The 24,319-nt window shown below is 37.1% G+C and overlaps 1 protein-coding gene across 5 annotated transcripts in view; it reads right to left on the reverse strand.

The window, feature by feature from the left end:
- Positions 1-24,319, reverse strand: part of sema5ba (sema domain, seven thrombospondin repeats (type 1 and type 1-like), transmembrane domain (TM) and short cytoplasmic domain, (semaphorin) 5Ba) — a 149,231-nt gene that overhangs the window by 69,267 nt on the left and 55,645 nt on the right. For all 5 annotated transcript variants that reach the window (XR_013197199.1, XM_077216875.1, XM_077216872.1 and 2 more), the window contains exon 3: positions 9,773-10,013. Coding sequence is in view for 4 of the 5 variants with exons in the window: in XM_077216875.1 (XP_077072990.1) it covers positions 9,773-9,959 (187 nt within the window). In the remaining variant the exon portion in view is untranslated. The remainder of the gene's footprint in view (positions 1-9,772; positions 10,014-24,319) is intronic.

Here is a 24,319-nt window from a genome sequence, read left to right on the forward strand (position 1 = left end):
TTTAAGAAAGATTTAACATTTAACATTACCGTACTATTGGTTGTATTTTGTGAACAAAATATTCAATGTTGCCTGTATCGTAGCTACGTGTATAACCTTTGCAGCAAAAAAAACCGTGTGAAAATCAGTTCGGTATTCAGTGAGATATGATTAATTAAATGCGCTGGCAGCTCATTGCACCTGCCAAACAGATTACACTGAGCGGAGCGGGTGACCGGTTTAACATGGCGGCCCCACGGCTCGTCCGCGCAAATAGGCAGTAGCGGTTGATAGGGCGTCTATCTATATGATGTCTATGCTCCAAACCGTGTAGCGCGCGCACGCCAGACAGGGAGAGAGAGAGCGAGAGACCTTGCGTGTGTGTGCTACTGTGCCACATGAAGCACATGTAAGACCCCCAGTCCAATTTCTGTGTGTATAGCAGTTACATTCAAATTTGCACAACTGTGTTTCCTAAGGCTACATAGGCTTACATGTTGTTTACAGTTTGAGTTTGGACAAAGTTCTAGTGCTGTTTTTGCACTGTTGTTTTGCCTTGTTTTGCACAGCAATTTAAAATTTAAGTAAAAAATTGTTTACATGCAACAGCAGAATAGAAGCCCACTGCCATTCTGTGATTTTGTGTACAGTTATTCAGATAATTGTGGATCTTTTTGCACAACTGTTAAAAAACTATAATAACTATAACTGTTAAAAGAATAATATCATTTGGTATTATTATTTTTATTGTTACAAATATTTTAGGTTTTGTACTATATATATATATATATATATATATATATATATATATATATATATATATATATATATATATATATATATATATATTAGTATAAGTTTTTAAAAGAAGCCATTTTCGGCTTCAGTTTCGGTTTTCGGCCAAGTGCATCCTAAATTTTCGGTTTCGGCCCAGAATTTTCATTTCGGTGCATCACTAAAATTAACGTTGACCTGGAAATTTAAATAAAAGCAAAATTAGCAAATTACAGGTTAGCTAGCTAAATTGAAACATGTAGTTTACAATATTGGAATACGTATAACCTCATTCTAGACAGCTATCTATATTTACATACGTTTGGCTGAATTATGTTGTTGTTTCCTGCTTCAGTATGCTAAACTACTGCTCACTGTTTCTGCATTAAATTAATACATTGTTTAAATTAATAGATTATTAGCTAACTGCATGATTTGGATACATTTCTGAAATGCATAACTTGGACACTCTAAATTGTAATGTAGACACAGTTTCTGTAAAGCTGCTTTGAAACGATATTGTGAAAAGCGCTATACAAATAAATGAGAATTGAAAATAAAGGTGTCCAAGCGTCACTGATAATACAAGATATGTGCTTTACCGACATTATTAGCAATTCAGTTTCTAAGAGATCTAATATATGACTTCTAGACTTTAGTGGAGACACCAGTTAATTTAAGAGTAAATACGGATCTATACCTAAAGTATCTATTTTATTTAAATACCGTTACTTTTCATCTGTAGTGAGGTGTGCTATTTTAGTGTGCGACATCTTTCCGATCACCAGGGAGAGGTTACGCAATTTAACGCGAAGGTCCTAAAGATGGCGGCCACAACAAAAAAAGTCACGTTACTGAAACCAATGAATACAAAGGATAGGAAAGGGCGAGTAGATAAGGGCTACTGCAATCAGTTCAAACCACTAACCAAGTTACATTACATTTACAGCTAGCAAACGTAAACCTTGCGCTCCAACTGAACCCCACGGTTAGGTTCACTTGCGAACACCGACAACACCCTGTACTTTCTGTGTCAGTGGTGACAGAGGGCCCAACAACATGACAGAACACAGTTCAAGCATCAGTGCCTCTGAAATCAAGGACCTATTAGGTGGAGGGAGGCAGCAGTAAGGGCCTAAAGTTAAAGAACAACATTGTTTTTTTCTTTTTCTCAAGGTCCCCTTAAATGGGGCCGGTGGTTAAACAACAGCACTATTACCCATTAGAGATTGGTTTCTGAACATGTTCTACAGATGAGACGAACAATCTCAAGACAATTACAATGGCTGGCTGAGTGGAATGTAGACAATGGCTGTGTGGCACCACTTCTCTCGGGACAGATTACTGTAATTCCAGCCTAACAGGTTGGGACTTTGCATTAGGTTCTTGGTATTGGACATGTAAGGACACACCATACCCAACATTAGCTCTTAAATCGTGCTGTTGTCAATGTCTACATGGCCAATAAATGACCAAGATCCAAATCTGGTAATTATAGATGTTGGTTTTATACAACAATAGGCCGAATTCAGAGAGAGAGCTCGTTTTTGTGTTAAAAAATACAAGATGCAGGGTTGGGGATTGAAAAAATCAACACAAGGTCTAGAGACACATTTTTTTAAGTGTAACTTTTTTTAACCTTGAGTGCCGCATTTTAAGGGCAGCACAAGCGTGTCATGCACAAGATGCTGCAAAAGATGTGAGATGCAAGCATAATGGTCAAAGACATTTTGTCTAGCGCATTTTTACATAGCAAAAGTAATGAAATAGCAGCGCAGTGGAAAGCAAAAAAACATTTTTTGTGTGAACAGCCCTTAAGAATAAACTGTTTGTAGGTGCTGTTTTAGTTCTTAAAGGAGATCAGGTTCTTTGATGCAAGATTAACTGGTAATATATCGGTTATCGGGCAAAATTTAATTGGTATGCTAATGTCACTTATTTTTACAATTATATTACCTTTATCATCATATTATGCTCACTATGGGCCCTATTTTAACAATCTGAAAGGGAAGTATCAAACGCAAAGCGCAAGTAACTTCGTGGGCGGATCTCGGCGCCGTTGCGGGATAAATGACTCTTGTGCCCGACGCAAATCTAAAATGGGTTGGTCTGAAGTATCTACATTACTCATGGGTCTGGTTTGGGCGTAATGTGAAATAAACCAATCAGATCTAACATTCCCTTTAAAAGCATTTGTTCCATGGCAGATTGCTATTATGATGTCTATATATATTGATATATATATATTATAATTTTTCTGTCTCTCTCTCATATAAATTTCTGTGTTCTGTAATAATCCGCTCCGTAAGCCTCCGTTCGCTCTCTGTCTCCTTCTCTCCACTCGACTTCTCTCCTTACTATATAGTACCACCACTGGCAAGGCTACGGAGTCCTCTGATTTGCTAGAATACGTCATGGTAACCTTCCTCTGATGGGGTAAGAAAAATATTCCTCCATCTACAATTTTCCATTGGTTGTTGCTCGTGAAATTTGCCAAACAACATCGATTTCATTGGCGATTTCAAGTGTGTATATATACATGCCGGGTAAGTTACCACTGTATTCAGCCGAATCTGAGGAAGGCGGCAAAAAAGACCGCACCTCTCAATCATTAATAGTTTTTAAGATAATTACACATTTGTAAAAGTATGCCAATTTGGGCGGTACCGCCCAATCCGTCCCCAGAGGGTTAAAATAGCATCTGAATAACGCGCCACTGACTTTAACTGCAAAATAGCAACAGGGAACGTTTGCGCTGGAACACGCCTCCTCTTTTCGCTGAACCGCCCCCCGGGAGCGCAAGTTCATTCCCTAATTTACCGACGAGCATCTGTGGAGGGATAATTCTGCTGTGCGCCGGGTGCAAAAAAGTAATGAAAAATGCGTCGGTGTACAAAGTCAATTGCGCTGGGTGCAAGATAGGGCCCTATAAGTTAATCTGTAAAAAATATGTATTTAATGACATTATTAAATGTCTTTACCAAATCTTAAAATATATCTATTTAAAATATCTATTTTTCATTCTGTACACAATGTTGTGATACCTAAATGTACTTGAAATGTACTTAATTGTACTTAATTGAAAATAATAGTAATTAGTTCTTAGTGTTTAATTTAAAATTATACAAAATAGTAAATATACAATCCTGAAAATAATGACAATTCATTTAAAAACTTACAGTGATTTACTATGTCAGCACATTTTGTTGCTGCTACACTGGATTGAATACAGCACAGGTTACTGCTGAAATATTTCATGTGTTTTAGCGGATTTTTGTTGAATAAGTCTCCAGACTTTCAGAAGCATGACATTTCTCAACTCAGCATGAATGTGAATGTGTTTGCAGTGATATGTTGATATCCTTGTAGATAGACTAGGCATGCAGGTGTGATTGTGCAAGCTTAGTCATGAAGAAGAAGAAAAAAACACAAACACACACACCCACACAAAAAATCCATCCAAATGATGCCCCCAGATATCTAAAACTGAGATTTATTGTAGTACCAGCATGCTATTGCTGATGCTGGTTTATAGATATGCTTGCCGTTTTAGAGGGGATTGTATCACGTATCACATGCGAGGGAAAAAATACGGATTTTCTCTGAAGAGAATAAGTATCAGGTTGCTTTCAATATGGTATTATATAACCACACACCAACAACTTTGAGTTTCTTAAAGCGATAGTCATAACATAAAAAAAAGATATGTGATCTCTAGAAATAAAAGGGTTCAATGTAAACATACTCGGAATTTCAAAACTGAAAATTTTTCCAGGTCAAGCAGACCATCTATTGAAAGGAAACTGCTGAAACGTCTCTTTCCTAACTTCCACAACTTTCTGTTTTCAGTCACATGAATGCATTGACACATGACTGCCCGCATTTGCACATCAATGATGCCTAATCGGTGGTCGGCAACTTGAACCAGCCAGTCATGGTGAAATAATATGGAGGAAGTAGGATATATTATTCTAAAACACAGAATTACACAAAGAATTGAATGGTACAACCACAAACACACACACACACAGCATTTTTTAGCATTATCAGTGGACCTCAAGAGAGAAAAATTAAATAATTTATTATATTACACCATTAAAATGTTCAAATACACAGCATTATCTTACACTACTTTCCTAGTTTATAGCTTTATTTGCAATTAAAAACAAGCCTACAATGCAAAGTATTTTGTAAAATTTTTCAGTTAAAATATCTAAAAATGCTGAAGATAAATTTACTTGGGAAGCAACACTGCATAAGATATTAAGACTTGTTTTCAAAGACTGTATCATAAATATAAATATATTTAGGCCTGGTTTCAAAGACAGGGTTTAGATTAAGCCAGGATTAGGCCTTAGTTAAATTAGGCAATTTAAGTAGCTTTTATAAACGTGCCTTAGAAAAAAACATTACTGATGTGAATCTTGAGACAAAACAATGGCACTGACATTATTTATATAGTTGCTTTCAGTTAAAACAGCTCAAACAAGCATTTCAGTCTGGGACTAAGCTTAAACCTTGTCTGTGAAACTAGGCATTAGTGTTACTGAACTGGCAGACTTTTTACTACAGACACAATCTCTTAAAAAAGTCTTCCAGTAAATGTATCCTGTTTAAAGGAATTTTAAACATATTTAAAATAAAAAAAACACCATACAAACTCATTAATAAGTCATTGTATGCAGTGTAAAATCTACTTCTTAAGGTTGCTAAACCCATATCATGAGCCCCGGAAAGGTTTAGCCATGAGAATGGGACCAACCATGGTGGTCATGCTCTACCATGCTAAATCATCTTAAGAGTATCATTTCCATGGCTTAGAATAGTTCAAAGGCATGTGTGAATCTACAGACCTTGTCAGAGATCAGAGATAGAGGCCCCCAATACGCCTCAGGTGACTCCACCGAGCAGCCGCCAGAAGGCGTCAATTAAAAAAAAACGTTCATCCATCAAAGAACCTAATCACAAGTTCAGCCAACACTTCCATTGTACCAGGACTTCCATACCACTGCTTCAGCATAAAAGAAAGCATTAAGGTATGTTATGGGACTTCCATGCCATTGAGGACACATAAAGAGGGATTTTGAGGTGTGCTACCTTATGCAAAGCTAATTGTTCTGCAGCTCTTATGATGAATGCCATGCATACCATAATGCCTTCGCTTTGGAAGCTAAAATGACGGAAAGGAATAGAATACCATTAAAAAAATAAAACGAGAACGGCAAAAACCAAAAATATAGTACCTTACTTAGCCGGCTTTCCGATTTACTGTTTCTTTACAAATTGCAGGGTTTTCGAACTCCGTGAACAAAGGCCGTTTGTAATTCCAGTCCTACTTTAACACTATGAAAAGAAAAAAATATATCTTGTTGTTTTAATAGCAAAGCATAAAATGACAACTAAAATGCAGCCTGAGTTTTTTCGGAAGCAATAAATGGAAATTGCCGTAGGCGATGTCTATATGAGCCACGGCTGCCCTAATGTCCAAGCAGGTTTCATATATTAAATAGAGCCCCCGGTCATCAATTCCTTTTGTTTCCCATGAGGCATTACCCTGCAATCTTTGTCTCCCATGAGGCATTACTCTGCAATCTCTGTCATGTCCCTCAGCGAGTCAAAAAACACGCTGCTCCCACCCCATAGCCAAGACGACTGTCAACATATTATATTCACTACAAGCACACTCTGTTATCTAAATAAATATGTTCTTGGAGTAGAAAACACCTTTGTTTCATGGGTATGGAAAAGATTTTGTAAGTGATATCAAGGTATGGCTGCATATTCTGTTTTAGGAACAGGATAGGAATCTTGACGATATGAAAGACGTTTATCTCTTAGCATGATCTATCACTGTATGAAATGTGTGGAAAACCCAATGAATAAGATAAATGGAACAAAAAAATGTAGATCTGAGCCTGTCTAATATACAGGGACACTAGGAAAACAACAAGGCTGGGCACTCCCAAACACTTTGAATTCCAGAAGTGGACTTTGTCAGAAAATTGAGTATAATGGTGGTGAACATGTCTGGCCACATCTTGCAACAAAAGATTAAGATTTGCTGTGATTATTGGCAATTAAAGCTATGCTTTATAAAGGTATGCACACTCCCTAAAATGATATGCAAGCTACCTTATGTGCCCTTCAAGCATGGATTAGCCAACAAAAAGACTGTCAATGTTTAGCCATGCAACTAAATATATTTTCCTGTAATATGACAGTAGCAACTATTTTCAAAAAATAGATTTTCCAGTTCCTGCACTATCTTTCTGTATGTACCGTTGGTAAAATACAATTCAGCCTAAGTTCATTCATTTACAAACTGATTGTTTTTATGCCACATAAATCATATATCATCTTTTTTATTTTCATTCATTCTTTTTTTAACCAGGTTGAGATTAAAATCTCTTTTACAAGAGTGTCCTGGCCAAGAAAGTAGCTACAACTTAAATATACAAATACAAAACACAATCAAGGATCACAACAGCAATTTACCAAAGGATAAAACACAATAAAACACTGTTAAAAGTAACTTAAAACTCGTTTAGTGATGGAAGCATTGTCAGCTTTAAGATGTAAAAAAAAAAAAAGTAAAATATTCCAAGCAGAATCTGAAAAGGTTTAAAAGAAACTGCAGCACTAAATAATTCAATGTAGTTAGTTACTTTGGTAACAATTTAGATTCCTGATTACGAATGAGAGCAAGTAGGTTTGGAAATCGTAAATCAATTACAGAATACTTAAGGTCAGGAATGGGATACTTGTTATAAAATCAAAATTCCTCTTATCGATTCCTTTGTGAGCATTACAAAATGACTTTAACAATTCAAGCCCGACACGACTCGCGCGCTGTTTTCAGTGCTGCAGGCATGTGTAACTATATTGGGCAACTCTTAATGTGACAGCAGCTTCCGTATCTATAATAACACTAATCAAACAACAAAAGACAAAGGGAAAATTCATTCGCTCTTGACTGAATAACTTTTGTAACTATATTTGATTCATAAAGTGCAGTGTTATTTTACATTTCTTTACAGTTTTTGTACCGGAATACCTGAAAATCTTAAAACACTGTTTATTTCAATCGTATTCTTTGTTCAGTTGTACATATACAGTATATGATGCGATTGTTAATTTTTTATTTGCTCATTTTTAATTACTGAGTGTTTACATGTCTTTAATGCTTAGAATTTATATTAGTTACGCAAGTTGTTTTTCTATGGTATTCTTAAACCACAGGAAAACGTTCCCAGTGTTAGTCTGTTGATTTTTGTTCATGATATTCAGCTACAATTAAATGTTTTGCAAGAAGACATGTGAATGTGAATTATATCTAAGTTTTTTTTTTTTTACCTTATTGGAATCAAAATTAAGAATCGATAAGAATCGGAATCGATAAGCAGAATCGAAATCGGAATCGTTCGAATTCAAACGGTACCCAACCCTATTAGTAAAGTATAAAAAGTCATTATTAGTGGGTTACCATGATCTTCACTTTATAACTAATTATACATTACTCACATTTAAGGCCCCGATATACTTCAAGCGAAATCAAAGAACTACTGATGTGATGTCATTTCCGACATTGGGAGTTCGTAGTAGCTTGCCAAACTTCCGAAAAAGTTCGCTACGGTTGGTAAACACCTTTGTACTAGCATTTGTCCGTGGCGATTACGTAATAGTTAGGTGTGCGTGGAGGCTGTTCAGATGTTCGCAAGTGAAAACATAAACAGAGGAGAGCTGCTTTACAGTAGAAAATGAAGTTGTACTTCTGATCAAACGAGACACTGACACTGTTTCTCATGTTTAATACAGTAAAGCTGCTTGATTTTAAGATATCTATTGTATAAAGTGCTAAAACAATAAACGTGATTTGACTTTACAAGAGTGCCGAATTGCAGAACTCATGCAAACAAATCCACGTTGCTATGATCAGATCAGATTTATTATGGTTTATTAAAAAAATGCTTGCTGTTTTTTTAACATTTGAGATGTTATTTTTAATCTTTAATAATAATACCAGCTGACAGGGCTCTGTATGTTTACAGCATTAGGTGAGTTTTTTTTGGAGAACAATTAACATATCTACTGTACCTAATATTTATCCAAAGGAATCGATATTGAATGAAGATCAGAATCAAGTCAAAAGAATTGAATTGAAATTGTGAAATTTGTGTCAAGCAATAATAAAAACAATAGCATACCAGTCATTGTACCATGTAAACAACTTACTAAAATTATGTTTAGTTACCAAATGTTTTGACAATCACAATACACTTATTGTGATGCAAATTTATTTATTTTTACATCCCCCCAATCCCAATCCACCCATTTTATGTTACGTTATGCTATGTTACATTTTCAATGTTTACAAAGGCAGGGCATGCCATCTTGTCTTTTTGGCTTGTTGTTTCTGATTGCACTTTAAAGTCCCCATGAATTCAAAATTGACCATACTTACTTTGTTTGCCTAAATTGATCGTTTTGTGGTGAACAATTCATCCATGCAAGTCAATCCACACAAACAAATTTTTTGGCTTCGTAATCTTTAATCAAAATCTGAAATTTCCCCTCCCCTCTGCATTGGAGGACCTATCCTGATGACGTAGGTTGACGGTTTTGGTGTCTGCTTACCATCCGTAAAAAATCAGGGATTTTTTTTTTGCCATATCGCCCAGCCCTACTACAAGTTGAGTCAATGTTGCTAAGCTGGGCTGGTTGGATAACCAAACAAACAAAGTAATGTTTAGATATCTCCCCTGAGAAATGCTTATTATACTTCTACCAACAAATGGCACACTTAAACTATCTCTATGAAGGTGTGATAGAAGAAAATATTTTAACATTGATACCTTCAACAACTTTAGATAACTTTTAGTTCGGCAAGCTGGAATTTCAAAAGTAGCTTCCCCAACTCTACTGACAAATGTACTGCAAGAGATACCAAGAGATAACTGAAATATTGCTGTAATATCCCAGGAGTGAGAATGCATGTACTGCAAGAGACATCAATGCTCACCTTGAATAGAGACGATGGGGTGCTCTAGGCGGGTACACTCCGGCCTTGTGTGGGGTGCTGGGGTGGGGGAGGGCTCTGTGGGGAGAGGGGGCCTCTGGGATAGTATAGCAGGAAATGGAAGAGTGATGAAACAGAGGATAAGGACGGGCACAGCCAGGGAAGCCACGTACTGTGGCAACACTGTCATGATGACGGAGGCCGACCTCTCCTCTAGCTGCCAAGGCGGGCCTCTGGAATGCACCTGTTCAGAGAGGAGACAAAGAATTACTTCTTCTCTTAGTTTATTTCTTGCACTTTCTTTAAATTTTTCATTTTATGCGCAGTTCATACGCACGTTTACTATCAAGGGAGTCAAACAGTTAGGCAATATTTCACTTCTTTATGATTGCGTCAATAAATTAGAACAAGCACATCCACAAAGAACGAATAATGTACGCTAATTAGATTGTTTTAATTTGGAAAGCATTTAGATGTGTCTAAGTCAAATTGTCATCTAAAATGTAAGACCATTCATAAGTAAAAATAAGACTTTTTAAGACTTTTTATGTCCTTAAATTTTAAAAATCTAATTTAAGACTTTTTAAGGATCTGCAGAAACCCTAAATATAGACCAGGGTTAGATTTTTATTTTATTTTTTTACATCCAAAACTCAAAATTGTCCCCAGCACAACGAGGTCATAGGCCTATATAGAAATGAAACTTCAAAAATCCTTATCCAGAATTCTACACGGTACCTTCATCACAAGCAGTAAGAAATAAGCCAAAGTTCAGAACTTGTGCTGTTCCTGGCTGTGTACAATAGCACATAGAAAAACGACTACATTGGACCCCACAACAAACTCTTTCTAGGTCATCTAGCACTTGAAAAGTAGCAAGGTAGACCTTTCAGCCTCACAACAACTACGGTAACAAAATGTGGAGGTTAAAAAACAGCTAAAATGACCTGTGATAGCTGGTAGAGTGGAACTGGGGTAGGAAGCAGAAGTGGTGGGTGTAGTTGTTAAAAGTTTCTGGCAGTAAGTGGTAGCCCAGCTTGATCAGCATAAAACCCCTTAAGTGCTGAGGCACTTCCGTCTCCTTCATATACGGAGGAGTTTTAATATCACGGCTGATCTTATTAGAGGTGAGGCATGACATATCCATCTCTATTCAGAGCAGCCCCAGTGCAGTCATATTACAACATACAGCAGTTATCTCAATCGCTGCGCTCTCCGCGAACAGCTGCCCGTCAATCTCCTTGCACACGTTATATGCTAACTGCTCAAATCATAATGTGTCACACTTCAGCGAGCAAACCTATTGACCTAGGAAACAAAGCTTTAATTGAACTCCCACATTGTCCTTAGCTGGAATCTAGTATCCTTAAGGAACCCATTAGCAAAAAAGAAGCCCAATTTTCCTGATATGGTCGCAAATTCTGAAGAGACGAAAAGTGTATTTAAACTATACACATTTATTTCTCAACTATCAATTTATTTCACTTTCACAACTAACAATCTCACTTTCAGCTCCTCCTGTTATAGTGGTCGCCACAGTGGATCATCTGCATACTGTATTTAACATGTTTTACATAAAATTTTATGATTCAAATGTATATTTGATATTTTATATTTAACTATTTGCCATTTATATGTTGATACTTAGTAAAAAACCTTTTACTTAATCTTCACAGCAACTATTGTATGGCTGAAAAAGGTGCTTTGTAGTTACAGCATCTACCAGCAGACTAAACAGCAAAACATTGAACACTACTAAAACTTGCTGGCTAAACAGTTAAAAAGCCTTTCAGAGACATCAGCACACCAGATTTCTTTTATACTGTTGACAAATGCTATTAAAAGTTGTGCACCTCCGACGTTAATGCTGTTTCAGTGAAGACATGATATATAGAGTTTATAGCCACAAAGAAGCCAGCAGCATATCACCATCTTTCATGCAGGGCTAAAGTTAATCTTGTGGCACGTAATATTATTTGAGTGTTTTAAAAAGAAGAACGAATCCATGCAATCCACAAAGATGCACCAGGGGCTAATTTACCGTTTCACCATTTGATGATGAGACAATCAATAACAAATTATTAGCTTGGTTATGTTGCAAATTACAATGATGCCTTCTCAATTATACCTCTCGCAACAGCGGGTAACTAATTAGGCAAATAAACATGGCTTGCTATACAGTCAACCATCTGTATGAGACAGGGCTATTCACAACACTAACCATCTCTAGATTTAAAATGATCACAACAAAAAGTGAACAACATTTTTGTTGACTTGTCAAGCTGAATTAGGAAATGAAAATGTTAGCAGAGCGTGTACAAGTGCAAAGGCAATGATCAAGAATGCGAATGCTACAGAAAAGCACACATCGTCTTTGCATACTGTATGCACTTGGTCAAGACTGCTTATTAGAGGTTACGTAATAATGGATGGCTGGGTGGGTGTACTGGCTCATGTGTAAAAAGTGTTGTAGCCTATTTAGTATGCAGGATTAATGAAAAACTGGCCAGAAACTTTGATGGGGAAAATTAATACTTGACCTTATGCTAATATTTCACATGTGTATGCACAGAAAAAGGGGTAATATCGTAAACAATCATCCTAGATAAATTTCCCATGATGTTTTGAAATAAAATAATTTGATTTGCTATGTAGATTATTGGCCGACCAATGTGGCCGACCAATTGCGTTAAAATAATTAAATTTAATGAGACAGAATAATACTTCTTAATTACGATGAAATTAAATTAACTAACATTAATAAAAAATACATTTACCATTTTTAGAATTAACCTTTTGTACACTATTTCCTCAATTCACCAAAAATGTAATATAATGGGGAACTAACATAAATAATGATCCTCAATAAGTTCTTAATGTTTCAAAAAAAATAAAAGTTTTATTTACTATGTACAGTAGATTAAGATTAGTGGTCAACCACTGTGGGTTTTTCATTGCTGACGTAAATTTCTAAAGGGCAGATAAATCATCAATTTTATTTAATGAGACATACAGTAGATAATTTTACTTTATTTTTTAATTATTAAACATTTAATTAATATTACTAAAAAAACTAAATTTAAAGAATTAACTTATTGATATTATTCACAAAAATTATTTGAATAAAATGGAATTCACTGAAAATAATTTACATACTTATTGGTCTGGCCAATCTCTACATCTTTTTTTGGAAATTTATGGAAATAAACTGGAAATATGGCTAACTGAAACATGTTTATGTTTTTTAAGCATGCCTGGAGTTTGACGTGACATCAATGATGCTTATTTGCGTTATTCAGTGAGGTAATAAAGAAGAAGGATGGATACTATTATTTCTAAATAACAGATTGAAGAGAAAGCAATAAAATACAAACTTCCTACGATTCAATTATCATAAATTAGAAAAAGTGCATTCTGATTTAAACAGAATCCAAATTTTTCCAGAATGCTAGAGCAATGGCAATTTATGAAGAGGAGTTCATGTACACCCTTTTGGTTTGGGATCTGAAATTTTTAGTTGGGATTGTGCGCTTTACTGAGCTGGTTTCTGCTGATGTTGAAGTGCGGCTGTGATGGAAAAGAGGTCAGTCTGAACCAGCTGCATTAAGCCCAAGAGCTTGGGTAAAAAAAGAAAATCAACACATAAAAAGCAAATTTACACAAGCATCCACATGTAAAGTTCAAAAGCAGTTGTTAACAACTTGCATCCCAACAGTGATTCAACAGCTGTTAGCTAATTAGTCCCAATGCCAAATAGCGAAGGCGCTAAGGATCTACACAGAAGTGCCCATGCACAAGCACCACCCACACTAACAAATTACGGCTCCAAACAGCTGGTGCCACTTCTAAACTGGCCTTGGAGATTGGGGCGAGCTGGCAGCGCTTCTGAATGCGGTGCACTTACCAAAGTGGTAGAAGAAAGATCAAGCCAAAGAAAGTACTCAAGACTCTTTCCCTCTGGCATAGTTGCAAAATGGCCCATTGCACTTTATGTCTGTCTAGCTATTTTAGAGTGTGAGAAAATAAAATTCCCATCTGGGACACTTCGCTGGTTTCACAGGAGTAGTGGACAGTCTGAGTGGATGGTCAATTATCCATGGGCCGTGTGCACTTGGCTTAAGGAACTTCCCTTGATTAGACTAATGAATGCACACGCAGTGCTTCTGTCAATAGCACCCAGATCAGCAAGGATACCATACGCCCAGAAGGCTACCCAAGCCTTAGCATATTTCCATGGAAACAAACCCAACTAATGAAGAAGTCTGTAATGCCGTCGGAAAATTGCGAATGGCTGCACAGGTCTGTTCGCCACCTTACAGACAAAGCCCCTGTGAGACAAGGGAGCAGATATAGTCAAAGAGCAAACACAATCTCTCTTAATGAGCTCCACTTCTTCATTTAACACCTCATCAAATGACAGTGATGTCAGACGGGGGCATCAAGATCTGTCAGCAAGAGGGAATTGCAATGAGCCTGGTGCTTGGATGGGAGCAGATTGTAAGATGTCAATAGCAGTTTCTCATGTACCTCCTGGGCTGTCTATCTGAACAACAGAACATAATCAGCTTCAAGCACAAAGGGTAGTAACACTAAGCTGATAGCGCCAGGCCAATCCTATAAAAAAAAGTCATCATTAACACCATATTGTCAAACAAGGTTGCAGGAGTATATTAGGAGTTACAGGTGTGATGGCTTAGACTTGTGCAACTAAAAATAATAAGTAGAACAACTGTTTTCAACATTGATAATAAACAAATGTTTCTTGAGCGCCAAATCTGCATATCAGAATGATTTCTGATGGATCATGTGACAGAAAGACTGCTGTAATTACAATTTAAAATAAATGAAAATAATAAACAGTTATTTTAAATTGTAATATTTCACAATATTACTGATTTTATTGAATTCACTGGCCACAATTATGAATTCAATACCATGGGGTAAAATTGGCATATAGATATTTGTAATGTTATATCATAATTTGGCAGCAGTCAGTCAAATTAGGCTGCTGTCACTTTAAGACCTGACACAAAGATCCATGACACTGTTACACGTGCATTTTCTTTCTCAACTTTGTTTACGTGAATGCTCGCTAAGACCGGCATTATTTTATGTGTATTTGACTATTTAAGTGCAACAAGCAACTAAATTGAATATACATTGAATTATACATAATGGATCTTGCTGGTATTGTTGTGTTTTCTAAGAATCATTCCCACCACTAACTTGCTTGTGCACTGACAAATAATTGGATGACATCAGTCTATGAGAGAAAGAATGGAAAATCACTGTGATGCAACAAGTCTCCAAGCAAGGCATGACAAGTGAAATCCAGCATTCACTTCCACTGGTCCCAAATTTAAACTAGGTAGGTTTGTGAATTACTTTCTTCCCACTTTCCCTCATGTCAGCACAAAGCTTCTATTGCACCATATTTTGGCCTGTGAGCAGGTCATAAGCTTGGTTAGTTGGGTCATATACTTCCAAAAATGTGCCCAATAAGTAAATATCGATCCTTCCAAAAGTAAAACTTAAAAGGAGAGTCTTCGACATTACAGAGGCTGTTGGGCTGCAAGCTGTGTCTCTGGCTATATGTCATATGGCTTTGGCAGCAATAAACCAGCAGTGTTCCCCACAACCTAATTATATTCTAAACTTCTTAACTCGATTATCTTAACTTGGACATTAGCATAGCAACATTACATCAGGAAAATGTTAAACATTAAATCTTAATTGCAGAAATTTGTTATTTTTGACACCCCTAAACAATGCAATAATACAATTAATTTTAATATGAATTCATTATGATTGGATTACATTATCCACATCAGTCGAATTCTAAATTGACTGGTCAGGTTGCGTAAACAACTCTACAACTATGCCTTAAGACACTCACACACAATAAGATAATCTGACCGACTTTGGGCCTAATTCTCCCCTTCCGCCAATCCTAGGTAAAGTCATGATTATCTTGATGGTTCTACAGATTATTTTATCAGATTTACCTGTGGTGTAATCATGTGTGTTAAGAGTGATTGAATCTGCTTGGAAGAAAGTCGGGTACATGCGATCTAAAATGTTGAAAATTTACAATCAGAAATCCTGTTTTGTGGGGGGAAACCCAAAGACAAACGCACACACACTGTAGATTGTCACATGGAACGAAACAATACCAAATCAGAAAGCAAAAAACTCGACTTCTAGAAAATGAAGAACAAAGAATGTGCATCAGGTGTGTTTTGCTTTTTTATGTTTTTAATTAATTTATGAAGCCACTGTATATTTTATCGTTACGTATTATATTGTTATATTATAATGCTATAATATATTGTGTAGGCAATTAGCTTACTTCGCTGTAAATAGAAAAGCCTGACAATATCACTGCTAAATACCTTTCAGTATTGTGGTATTCCGCCATGTTGTTCACTGACACGCCCCCAAACTCATAAAGATTGGGGCTCAAAGAAAATCCTGAGCTTCCCACTCGTATTTACAACATTATGGTGGCGTTCGTGTGCATAGTAAATACAATCTTTGCGACCTGGCTTGAACGCACCACAAGGTGATGTAAAACGGAAGCATAACACAACTTCATCCAAACTTCTTTTTTTCATGAAACTTTTTAAAATAAGAATTAAAAAAAAGTTTAATGTGGGCCAGCATTTAGTGGTGCCCACGACTCCCTAGGTAATTCATGTTAATGTATTTACAACAGATGGGGGTGGAGGCAGGTATTCGAGGGAGTATGTTTACTCCAGGCAAAGTTGATTACCACTTATGCTATTGTCCAGGTTTAGCATCTTGCATGCACTCATAAGTCCTCATAAATACTAAATGTAAGAAAATCAGTAATTTAGGTGGCGCATTATGCCGAGGATACCTTGTCATTAGCTCAGACACCGCAGGAATGCTGATGAGAGCCAGTAGAGCACAAAGCATTTAGTTACCCACCAGCTCAGATCCTGGGAGGTCTCATTTGCAGCAGAGGGTTAAGAAACACCTGTTTCTCAATTAGAATAAATATACAAAAGGAGATTCGCAAAGTAAATGGCACACCGTCAGCTCATTGTCTCCAAATTAAATGGGTTTCTGAGAAAACAAATACAGTTGTAAGTGTTTTGCATTTGTCATTTTCTCTTTATATCATTTTTGAGGTCCAATTAAAAAACATTCAGACTCTAACAACTTAAATAATATTAAATAGTATTGTCAATAAAACACCTTCATTTGTTAATATTAACTCACAATGAAAAATACTTCTACGGCATTTAATAATATTTATTAATGTTAATTTCAACATTTATTAATACATTTTTTAAATCAAAACTTGTATCTGTTAACATTAGTTACTGCACAACATGAACATGAACAAAATATGAACAATTGTATTTTTATTAAATAATATTAACAAAGATTGATAAATGCTGTAAAACACATATTGCTCATTGTTAGTTTATGTTAACTAACGCATTAGCCCATTTTAACAATTGAGATCTTATTATAAAAGTGATGCCAAATCTTTGGGATTCAATTGAGTCAAATCCCATTTAGTGCCATTTCTAAAAAACACAAACGAATCATCAGCTCAGCTCAAAATATTACAGCTCTGCTCAACCCGTGCCCCAGATCTAGTCTCAGGTCAGTCAGGGTTACATTAAGCATGTCTAATTCTACAAAGACTGAGTCACACCAAATCTCTTTAATGCCTGCTCCAGTATGCCCTACCAGGGCCATTAGAAGGACAAAGGGGGCCCTGAAGGCAGGGGAATGGGGGTCTACACAGTTAAATGGAGGAATGAATGAATTCAGAGCAAAATGGAAAAGAGTTTCATAAAGGACCCTTTAGGTATGAGGGTGAGGGGTGGGTCACGGCAATCACAGAGCAAAGTCGCTCGTCTCACGCATGAGTGTGCCCGGTAAAACGCCGGGAGGCTATCCTCCTCGCTAGCCTCACGTACGGCACAAAAAGGATAATCAGACTCAGTCGATAGACCAATACTTCAGGCGTGTCCAGGAATGTATCTGATAACATATCAAAGCTCCATTCATGAAAAAGGACACATCAGAAAGAGTGTTCATGCCTTCGGGGTAGGTTGGCATCTGTAACGATGCAATTTCACACTTATCTGGGATTCTTGTACAAAGAGTCGAGCTACTGTCGAGAGCGTAGGTAGGTGTTTGGAGAGCATATCAGCTTTTTTTGACCGAAATCTCTGAGCTTCTACGTGTGTAGGAGTAGTACTTCAACAACAACGCACAAAAGCTTGTTGGCCGCGTGTCAATGTGTGCACAACAAAATTAGGTTGCAACAATGGCAGAACACAGAGTTCGCAACTTTACGTGAGAGCTCCATCCCAGTTCTGGATGCGTTTTTTAACAAGGGTCTTGACCATCCAGCAGAGTGGCTCGTTTTCGTTGTCATGGCTCCAGATATGAAGTCACATACACACACGCATACACACAATACACATCATTGTCATAGCTGTGAGACAGTTCAATTTGGTGAGGGCCAATTGGGCTACTGGTGTCTGGCAGAGTGAGAGCGTAATCTGCACAAGCTGAGGAAAGCAGCGAAGCGACGCTGGTTGTGATCAGCTCAGCCATTTCGCCCCTGAAGTGCCACTTCAAAAGAGCCTGAAAAGAGAAAAACCTCAACAGTCCTCAGTGCACCACAAACTCCATTAAAAGCGCAGCTTGATTGCAAGAGCCAGACTTTAATCTCCAGCTCTGATTAAATGCAAAAATGTGTTTGAGTTATCGTATCAGTTTGTGACAAACTAAATTAAAGAAAGAGAGACAATGGACTGTGATTCGGCATGTTTTGTTAGTTGCGGAAGGGTCATGGAGAGATGTTGATTAAGTAAAGAAGTATATTAACATTAAGTTTGGCAATTACGTGTACCGATCGCTTCCCAAGGATCTAATGAAGCCTGTTCAGAGGAGGTCTTCTGCATTTGATGTGCATTAGGTTACGAGTGTGATTTAGCACAGTCTGTGGTGACAATCTCTTTAGTTTTCAAACTGAATGCAGGCCAGTAGATCACAGAACCCATCTAACGCACAGCATTCACCTCGATTTACAAAAGTAGCCACTCCACAGTGGGAAGTTTGCCCACATAATCACACTGAGCTACAGACTAAAAGAAATCTTTACTCTCAGAGGGGTGGGAAATTAGGACCATTTTTCACCAAATGAGCCTCCAAAGACTCTTATACGGCAGGTTTCTGGTTGACATGCTACTCTAAAGTTCCCGTTTCCTATTCAGCTGCTACACGAAAAGTCTCCAGCAACAAGTAATTTGTCAATTCAGATTAAAAACAGGAAAGCTGTGACATAAATTCACAGCTATTCGCAACATATGATTTAATGTACAATATCATAATATATTTGATATAGCTGGAGCATGATTTTGGACCAATGAGATGTCACTGTAGGCTGAGCTACTCACCAAAACACAACTGAAACAGAGCTTTCATAATAACTGAATGTGCAAAAATAAAATAAAATTCATAAGATTCATAAGGTGTAGAACCTGTACATACCCCCAAATTTGATCAATCTTGGCCTCTTTCGCTCTGGCTACCCATGCTGGAGAACCGTGTGGGTGGTCATACCCAATCTGAGAAGGCGGCAAAAGTGCCAACCTCCAATCTGAACTTGTGTCAGCTTGTATTATGTCCTCACAGTCTAGCCAGGTCCAGTCGTATCGAGTCACGCACCTTTCTCCAATTGCCCGCCAGCCTGTAATACTGTATGTGTCTATCACAGATAGCCTGGGGTTACACATCATCTAAACTCTCAGTGCTCACTGACACGATCAGATTGCATGCGGAGCTCACGTCACCTCTTTGTAGTTCAAGGTATGTTATGTTAGATGGTAATTCATTGGTTCAACATTCAATAGGCTGAAAGAGGTCTGGAACTGAACCAATGATTTCTAAGCTTGAGTAATGTGATAGGTGAGGTGTCAAGACATCTTCTCTCCAGCAATCCTCTCACATAGGGTGTATAGATGTATAATACCGCAAAAAAATTTTTTTCTTAATTAGTATTTTCGTCTTGTTTCCCAGTAACAACATCTAAAAATACAAAAACAAATTACCTTGAGAAGCAAAAAACTTAAATCTGCCAATTATGTTAAAAAAATACAAATAAATAAAAAACAAGATACAGTATATTTGCTTAAACAAGTCTTAATATTTTATGCGGTTTTGCATAAGAGGGGTTTAATTCATTTAAGGGGAAAACACAACAAAAATACTGATTATGAAATGACCTTTGACTGATGTCATCTTGATGTTTTGCTGGCACTGTTAAGCTATTAGACAAGATAGGGAATGGGATCAGTAAACAGCCGGAGCCAGCTTATGTGCCAACCACCAGGCCACAGCTCTGACAGCTAGTATTTCTAAACCAGTAATAAAAGAATGAAAATAATGAGGAAAAAAGACAGAATCAGTGATGCAAGGAAACATAGTCCCTTCTTATACGCACACTGAGACATTAACTCGCAGGGTGGGATGAGGGGGCGGCCTTTCAGTTCCACCACAAAAATTAGCCGTAAAATTGTGACTGTATTCCCCTGAGTGTACTGGAAGTCGTTCAAAAAATCATTTACATAATGCATTAAACGCCTGCAGGAATCTAAAAAGATATTGCTGAAATGTACACCTATTTTTAAAGAAACAGCTGACTCACAAATTAATTTAAAATTAATTTAAAAGTAATTTACTCACCCTAATGACTTTTCTTCAAAAAGTGAATTTTTTTAAGCATATCCTGGGCAATATAATAAAAGCGGAAGAAAAAAGCACCATAAAAGTCTATACTTAATCATTATAATCCAAGGTTATTTGAAGTCACTCAATACATTTGAAGGTGGAATAGCCTGAAATTTGTAATTAGTCACTAAAACAAAACTATTTTGATGGTTCTTTTGCATCATATTTTTAAGCTTAAAATCTCCTTTCCCCATTTATCATAATTTCACTGAAAATAACAACCTACTACATTTTTCAAAATCTCCTCTTTTTGTTTATAGAAGAGAGTTATACAGGTTAGGAAATACATGTGAGCAAATGATGACAGAATTTACATTTTTGGGTGAACGATCTATTTAAGAGCATGAAGTGAGCCACAGTACTAGATACTGAAAAGGTGTTGTAAATTACAAAATGATAATAGTGCAGTAGGTCTGTGACCTCCACAGATAAAGTTCAGGGGGCAAAGAAACAGCTGCAGCTTTTCCAGGGACAATGAAATGATGGACAGGGATGTGCGTCAGCATAAAAGACAGGGTTGGGACTTCTGAAAAAGTGCCATCCTCTGCTTCACACCGGCCTATCTATTAATAAAGTGCAACTCCTTAGCAAACTGACTCGGGTCAAGAGGTCAGAAACTGATGGCTGCGGCACAGAGAGTGAGATGAGGCCATCTTACAGCTTAAAGGACAAAACAGAGCTAAAGATAAAGAGAATAAAGCTTTTAGTGGTCTGTTATAAACCCCGATTAAATAAGAATATTTATCTTATGCTGCAGCTCTGTTGAAAGGGCCTTACATTTCACACAATCTCTCTGACCCCTTCATGCCTTTGGTTGTTGTAACTTGTTTAAAGGTCATTTAAAGTAGCAAGACCCATTACCACATGAGCCTGTTACCGTAAAGTGGCATTCTGGAGAAACTGAGCCCATTCTACAGCATCAGTGTTGACAATTTACTCAATTTAACTCAATAACAACACATGCAACTTGTTAGAAACTAAACAAACCCTTACAGCGACCCTGGAAAATTTAGCTGATAATTAGATTGATTACAAGTGACTTTAAAAGAGATTTAGCCAACTGGGACTTGATATAATATCCATTAAAGTAGAGTACAGTCATACACCAAGACCTCACAAGTATATATATATACACAACAAAGATACAACAACATAATGTACACAATACCAATGCTCCAAGTCTTCTTATCGCATAATTGAGAACTAAGTTACAAATATACACACTGCTACATTTTTGTACACTATTAAACATAATCGTGTGCACGTGTGTGTACAGAAATTAAAATGCCAATTATTTCATAGTTTGTTATATTAGTATTGTTAATGATATTAGAACATGAATCAGTTTCTTATATACATATTTATATATACTAATTATATTATTTCATGATTACTTATGTACTGTAATTCAGTGGGCATGTAATGTTTTACCGTTTAAAAATATCAACCACAAGATAAAACTGAAATCTGTGGCTGTTCATAAAGTTAGAGACCTCTTATTGGATCAAATAAAGGTCATAATATTCGACTCCACATTATTTTACGGAGAGCTTATGGCCTATAAGCTTTGGTTAAAAAACAAAAGGAACAACAGCTAGCAGTCCCTGGTGTTAAATTTAAATCACAATTAAAGAAATATTTCACAAGTGACTGGTGCAACTGTACCTTTGTGTCTTCAAAATTGTTAAATAGCTTAACCGACAAGATGTGCTTAATCAACTAGTTTCACCAGAAAAATGCTGGTTGCATCAAAGCTCAGCTTGTGAACAGCATGACTAGCACCAAAACTAGCTTAAATCACCCTTGATCGTCATTTAAATACAAGCAAACTCATTCTTTCTAAATGTGTAATTCAAAAAACAATCATGTCCTCCTTGTCAGACACAATTGCATCCTTGTTTCTGTCAATGTTCTGCTTCGTGTAACATGTACACGTGTCTCGCAACTTATCTTATTGTTTATAGCTAATTATCTGGGGGTGCTAAAGGTGAGAAGCAATAACGGATTGGGCGGTCACCCTGAAGGTTCAGGTTCTGTGTGTTATTAATAAGACACCACCACATTCCTGATCCCATCAGCTGGAGGTGGACCGGGGCATTCACGTCCGCAGGGGAATTAGAACCCCTTCTGTCAGCCTGGGGTCACCAGAAAACGAAGGGGCAGACTGGATTCAATCAGGAACCCTGTCTAAATCACTCCAACACAAACACACACACACACACACACACACACACACACACACACACAAATGCAACACCTTTCGCTATCAATAAATCGGTGAGAGAAAACAAACAAAACAATGAAACAACTTGTAATGTGGACCAAAGCCACCACAATGTTCTTGTAATCAATCCTCCCAGGAATTTCGAAGGTGCACCATTGAAGTTTTTGGGATAAATGGCTTGAGGCACCATTAAATAAATCCTCAAAATCCCTCCATGCAGGTCATCTCCAGAGAGAGTAACCTATGGGCTAATAGATGTGGCAAAGAAGGATGAAGCAATGCTTCAGTCTGAATCTAATGGATGTGTCTCTTCAATCTTGGAGTGAGTTATCACAGGTAGAGACTGACAATCACAATAATACAGGTACTTATATACCCTGTGCACATTTTATGGCAGTACTTGAGTCTGTGTGTGTATGTAAATGGGTGAATCTCCTCCGGCTCAAGTGGCTGGATGACCATTTATTCCCTGAAGTTTTCCTGAGAGTTGTTACTTCGGACCTTAAGATGAATATGAACATATGCTCACATTCAACTATTGACAAAAATTTTATCCTAGAAATATGTTGATGAGTAAACTGATTTTATCATCTGGTTCTTGTGATCTTATCACAAATGGTCATTTGAGACAAAACTGCCACTTACAGTCTCAAACAAGTCTCCACTGACTTAGTGAAGTAAAGGAAAATATATTTTTGTGAAATTTCAAAATGAAATACGACTTTATTTTAAGCTTTATTAACACTAAAGATTTCAATTAGCCTAGAAATCTAGACGCACCCTAGCGGCAGCAAAAATTATTTTGCAGAAAGGGTGGTCTAGCAACTCTCCCTAGACTTTTGAGCTGGAAAAACCAAACCAATCACATCGTGTATAGAGTTGGTGGGCGGGCTTAACATAATGACGGCAGAGTTGTGACAGTTCCGCGCATAGTTACGTGTGATTTCCCTGCTACTTGAAAACAAAGAAGATGCTGCTGGCGAACAGCGGTCTTTCGAATCGGCTTTGGCCCCGACCCTGGATGACTTGGAGTTAAGAGAACGTCACTTAGTCATTCTTAAAAAAGGAAGATGTGTTCGGCGTTTTGACGACCGTATACGGCAAAAGTTTAATATATCAACTAGCTCCGCTGATGGAAAAACGCATGGGACTCACTCAGCCACAGCCGTCCGTTGCTCTGGTTGGTTGTAGCGCTGTCCTATTGCGTGCAGAGGGAATTTGAAAGACAACCGTTTATCCCGCCCCCCGGATTGAGGTATGCCAATTGTGAGTTCCCAGACCTAACATCTTGATAGGTCTGGCTTGCCAGGCTAGATTACAATGTTTTTGTGGGAAACAATTTTCTAAAAATATTTGTGAATATGCCACATTTATTGCTGTTATGCTTAAATAGTATTTTTTTTTCTGGAATATTCATTTAAAGTTGCACCTAGCTGACAAAGTTAAAATCTTTTGTTTTGGAACAATTGTTATAGAATATGTTATGTGACCTTAGTGTTGTCCGAGCATCGGGGCATAATAGTATTTACACTACAAATACAATG

The sequence above is a fragment of the Siphateles boraxobius genome, unplaced genomic scaffold (assembly GCF_051911475.1).
Source record: "Siphateles boraxobius isolate OS27281-9 unplaced genomic scaffold, OSU_SipBor_1 7, whole genome shotgun sequence".
Classification (NCBI taxonomy): domain Eukaryota; kingdom Metazoa; phylum Chordata; class Actinopteri; order Cypriniformes; family Leuciscidae; genus Siphateles; species Siphateles boraxobius.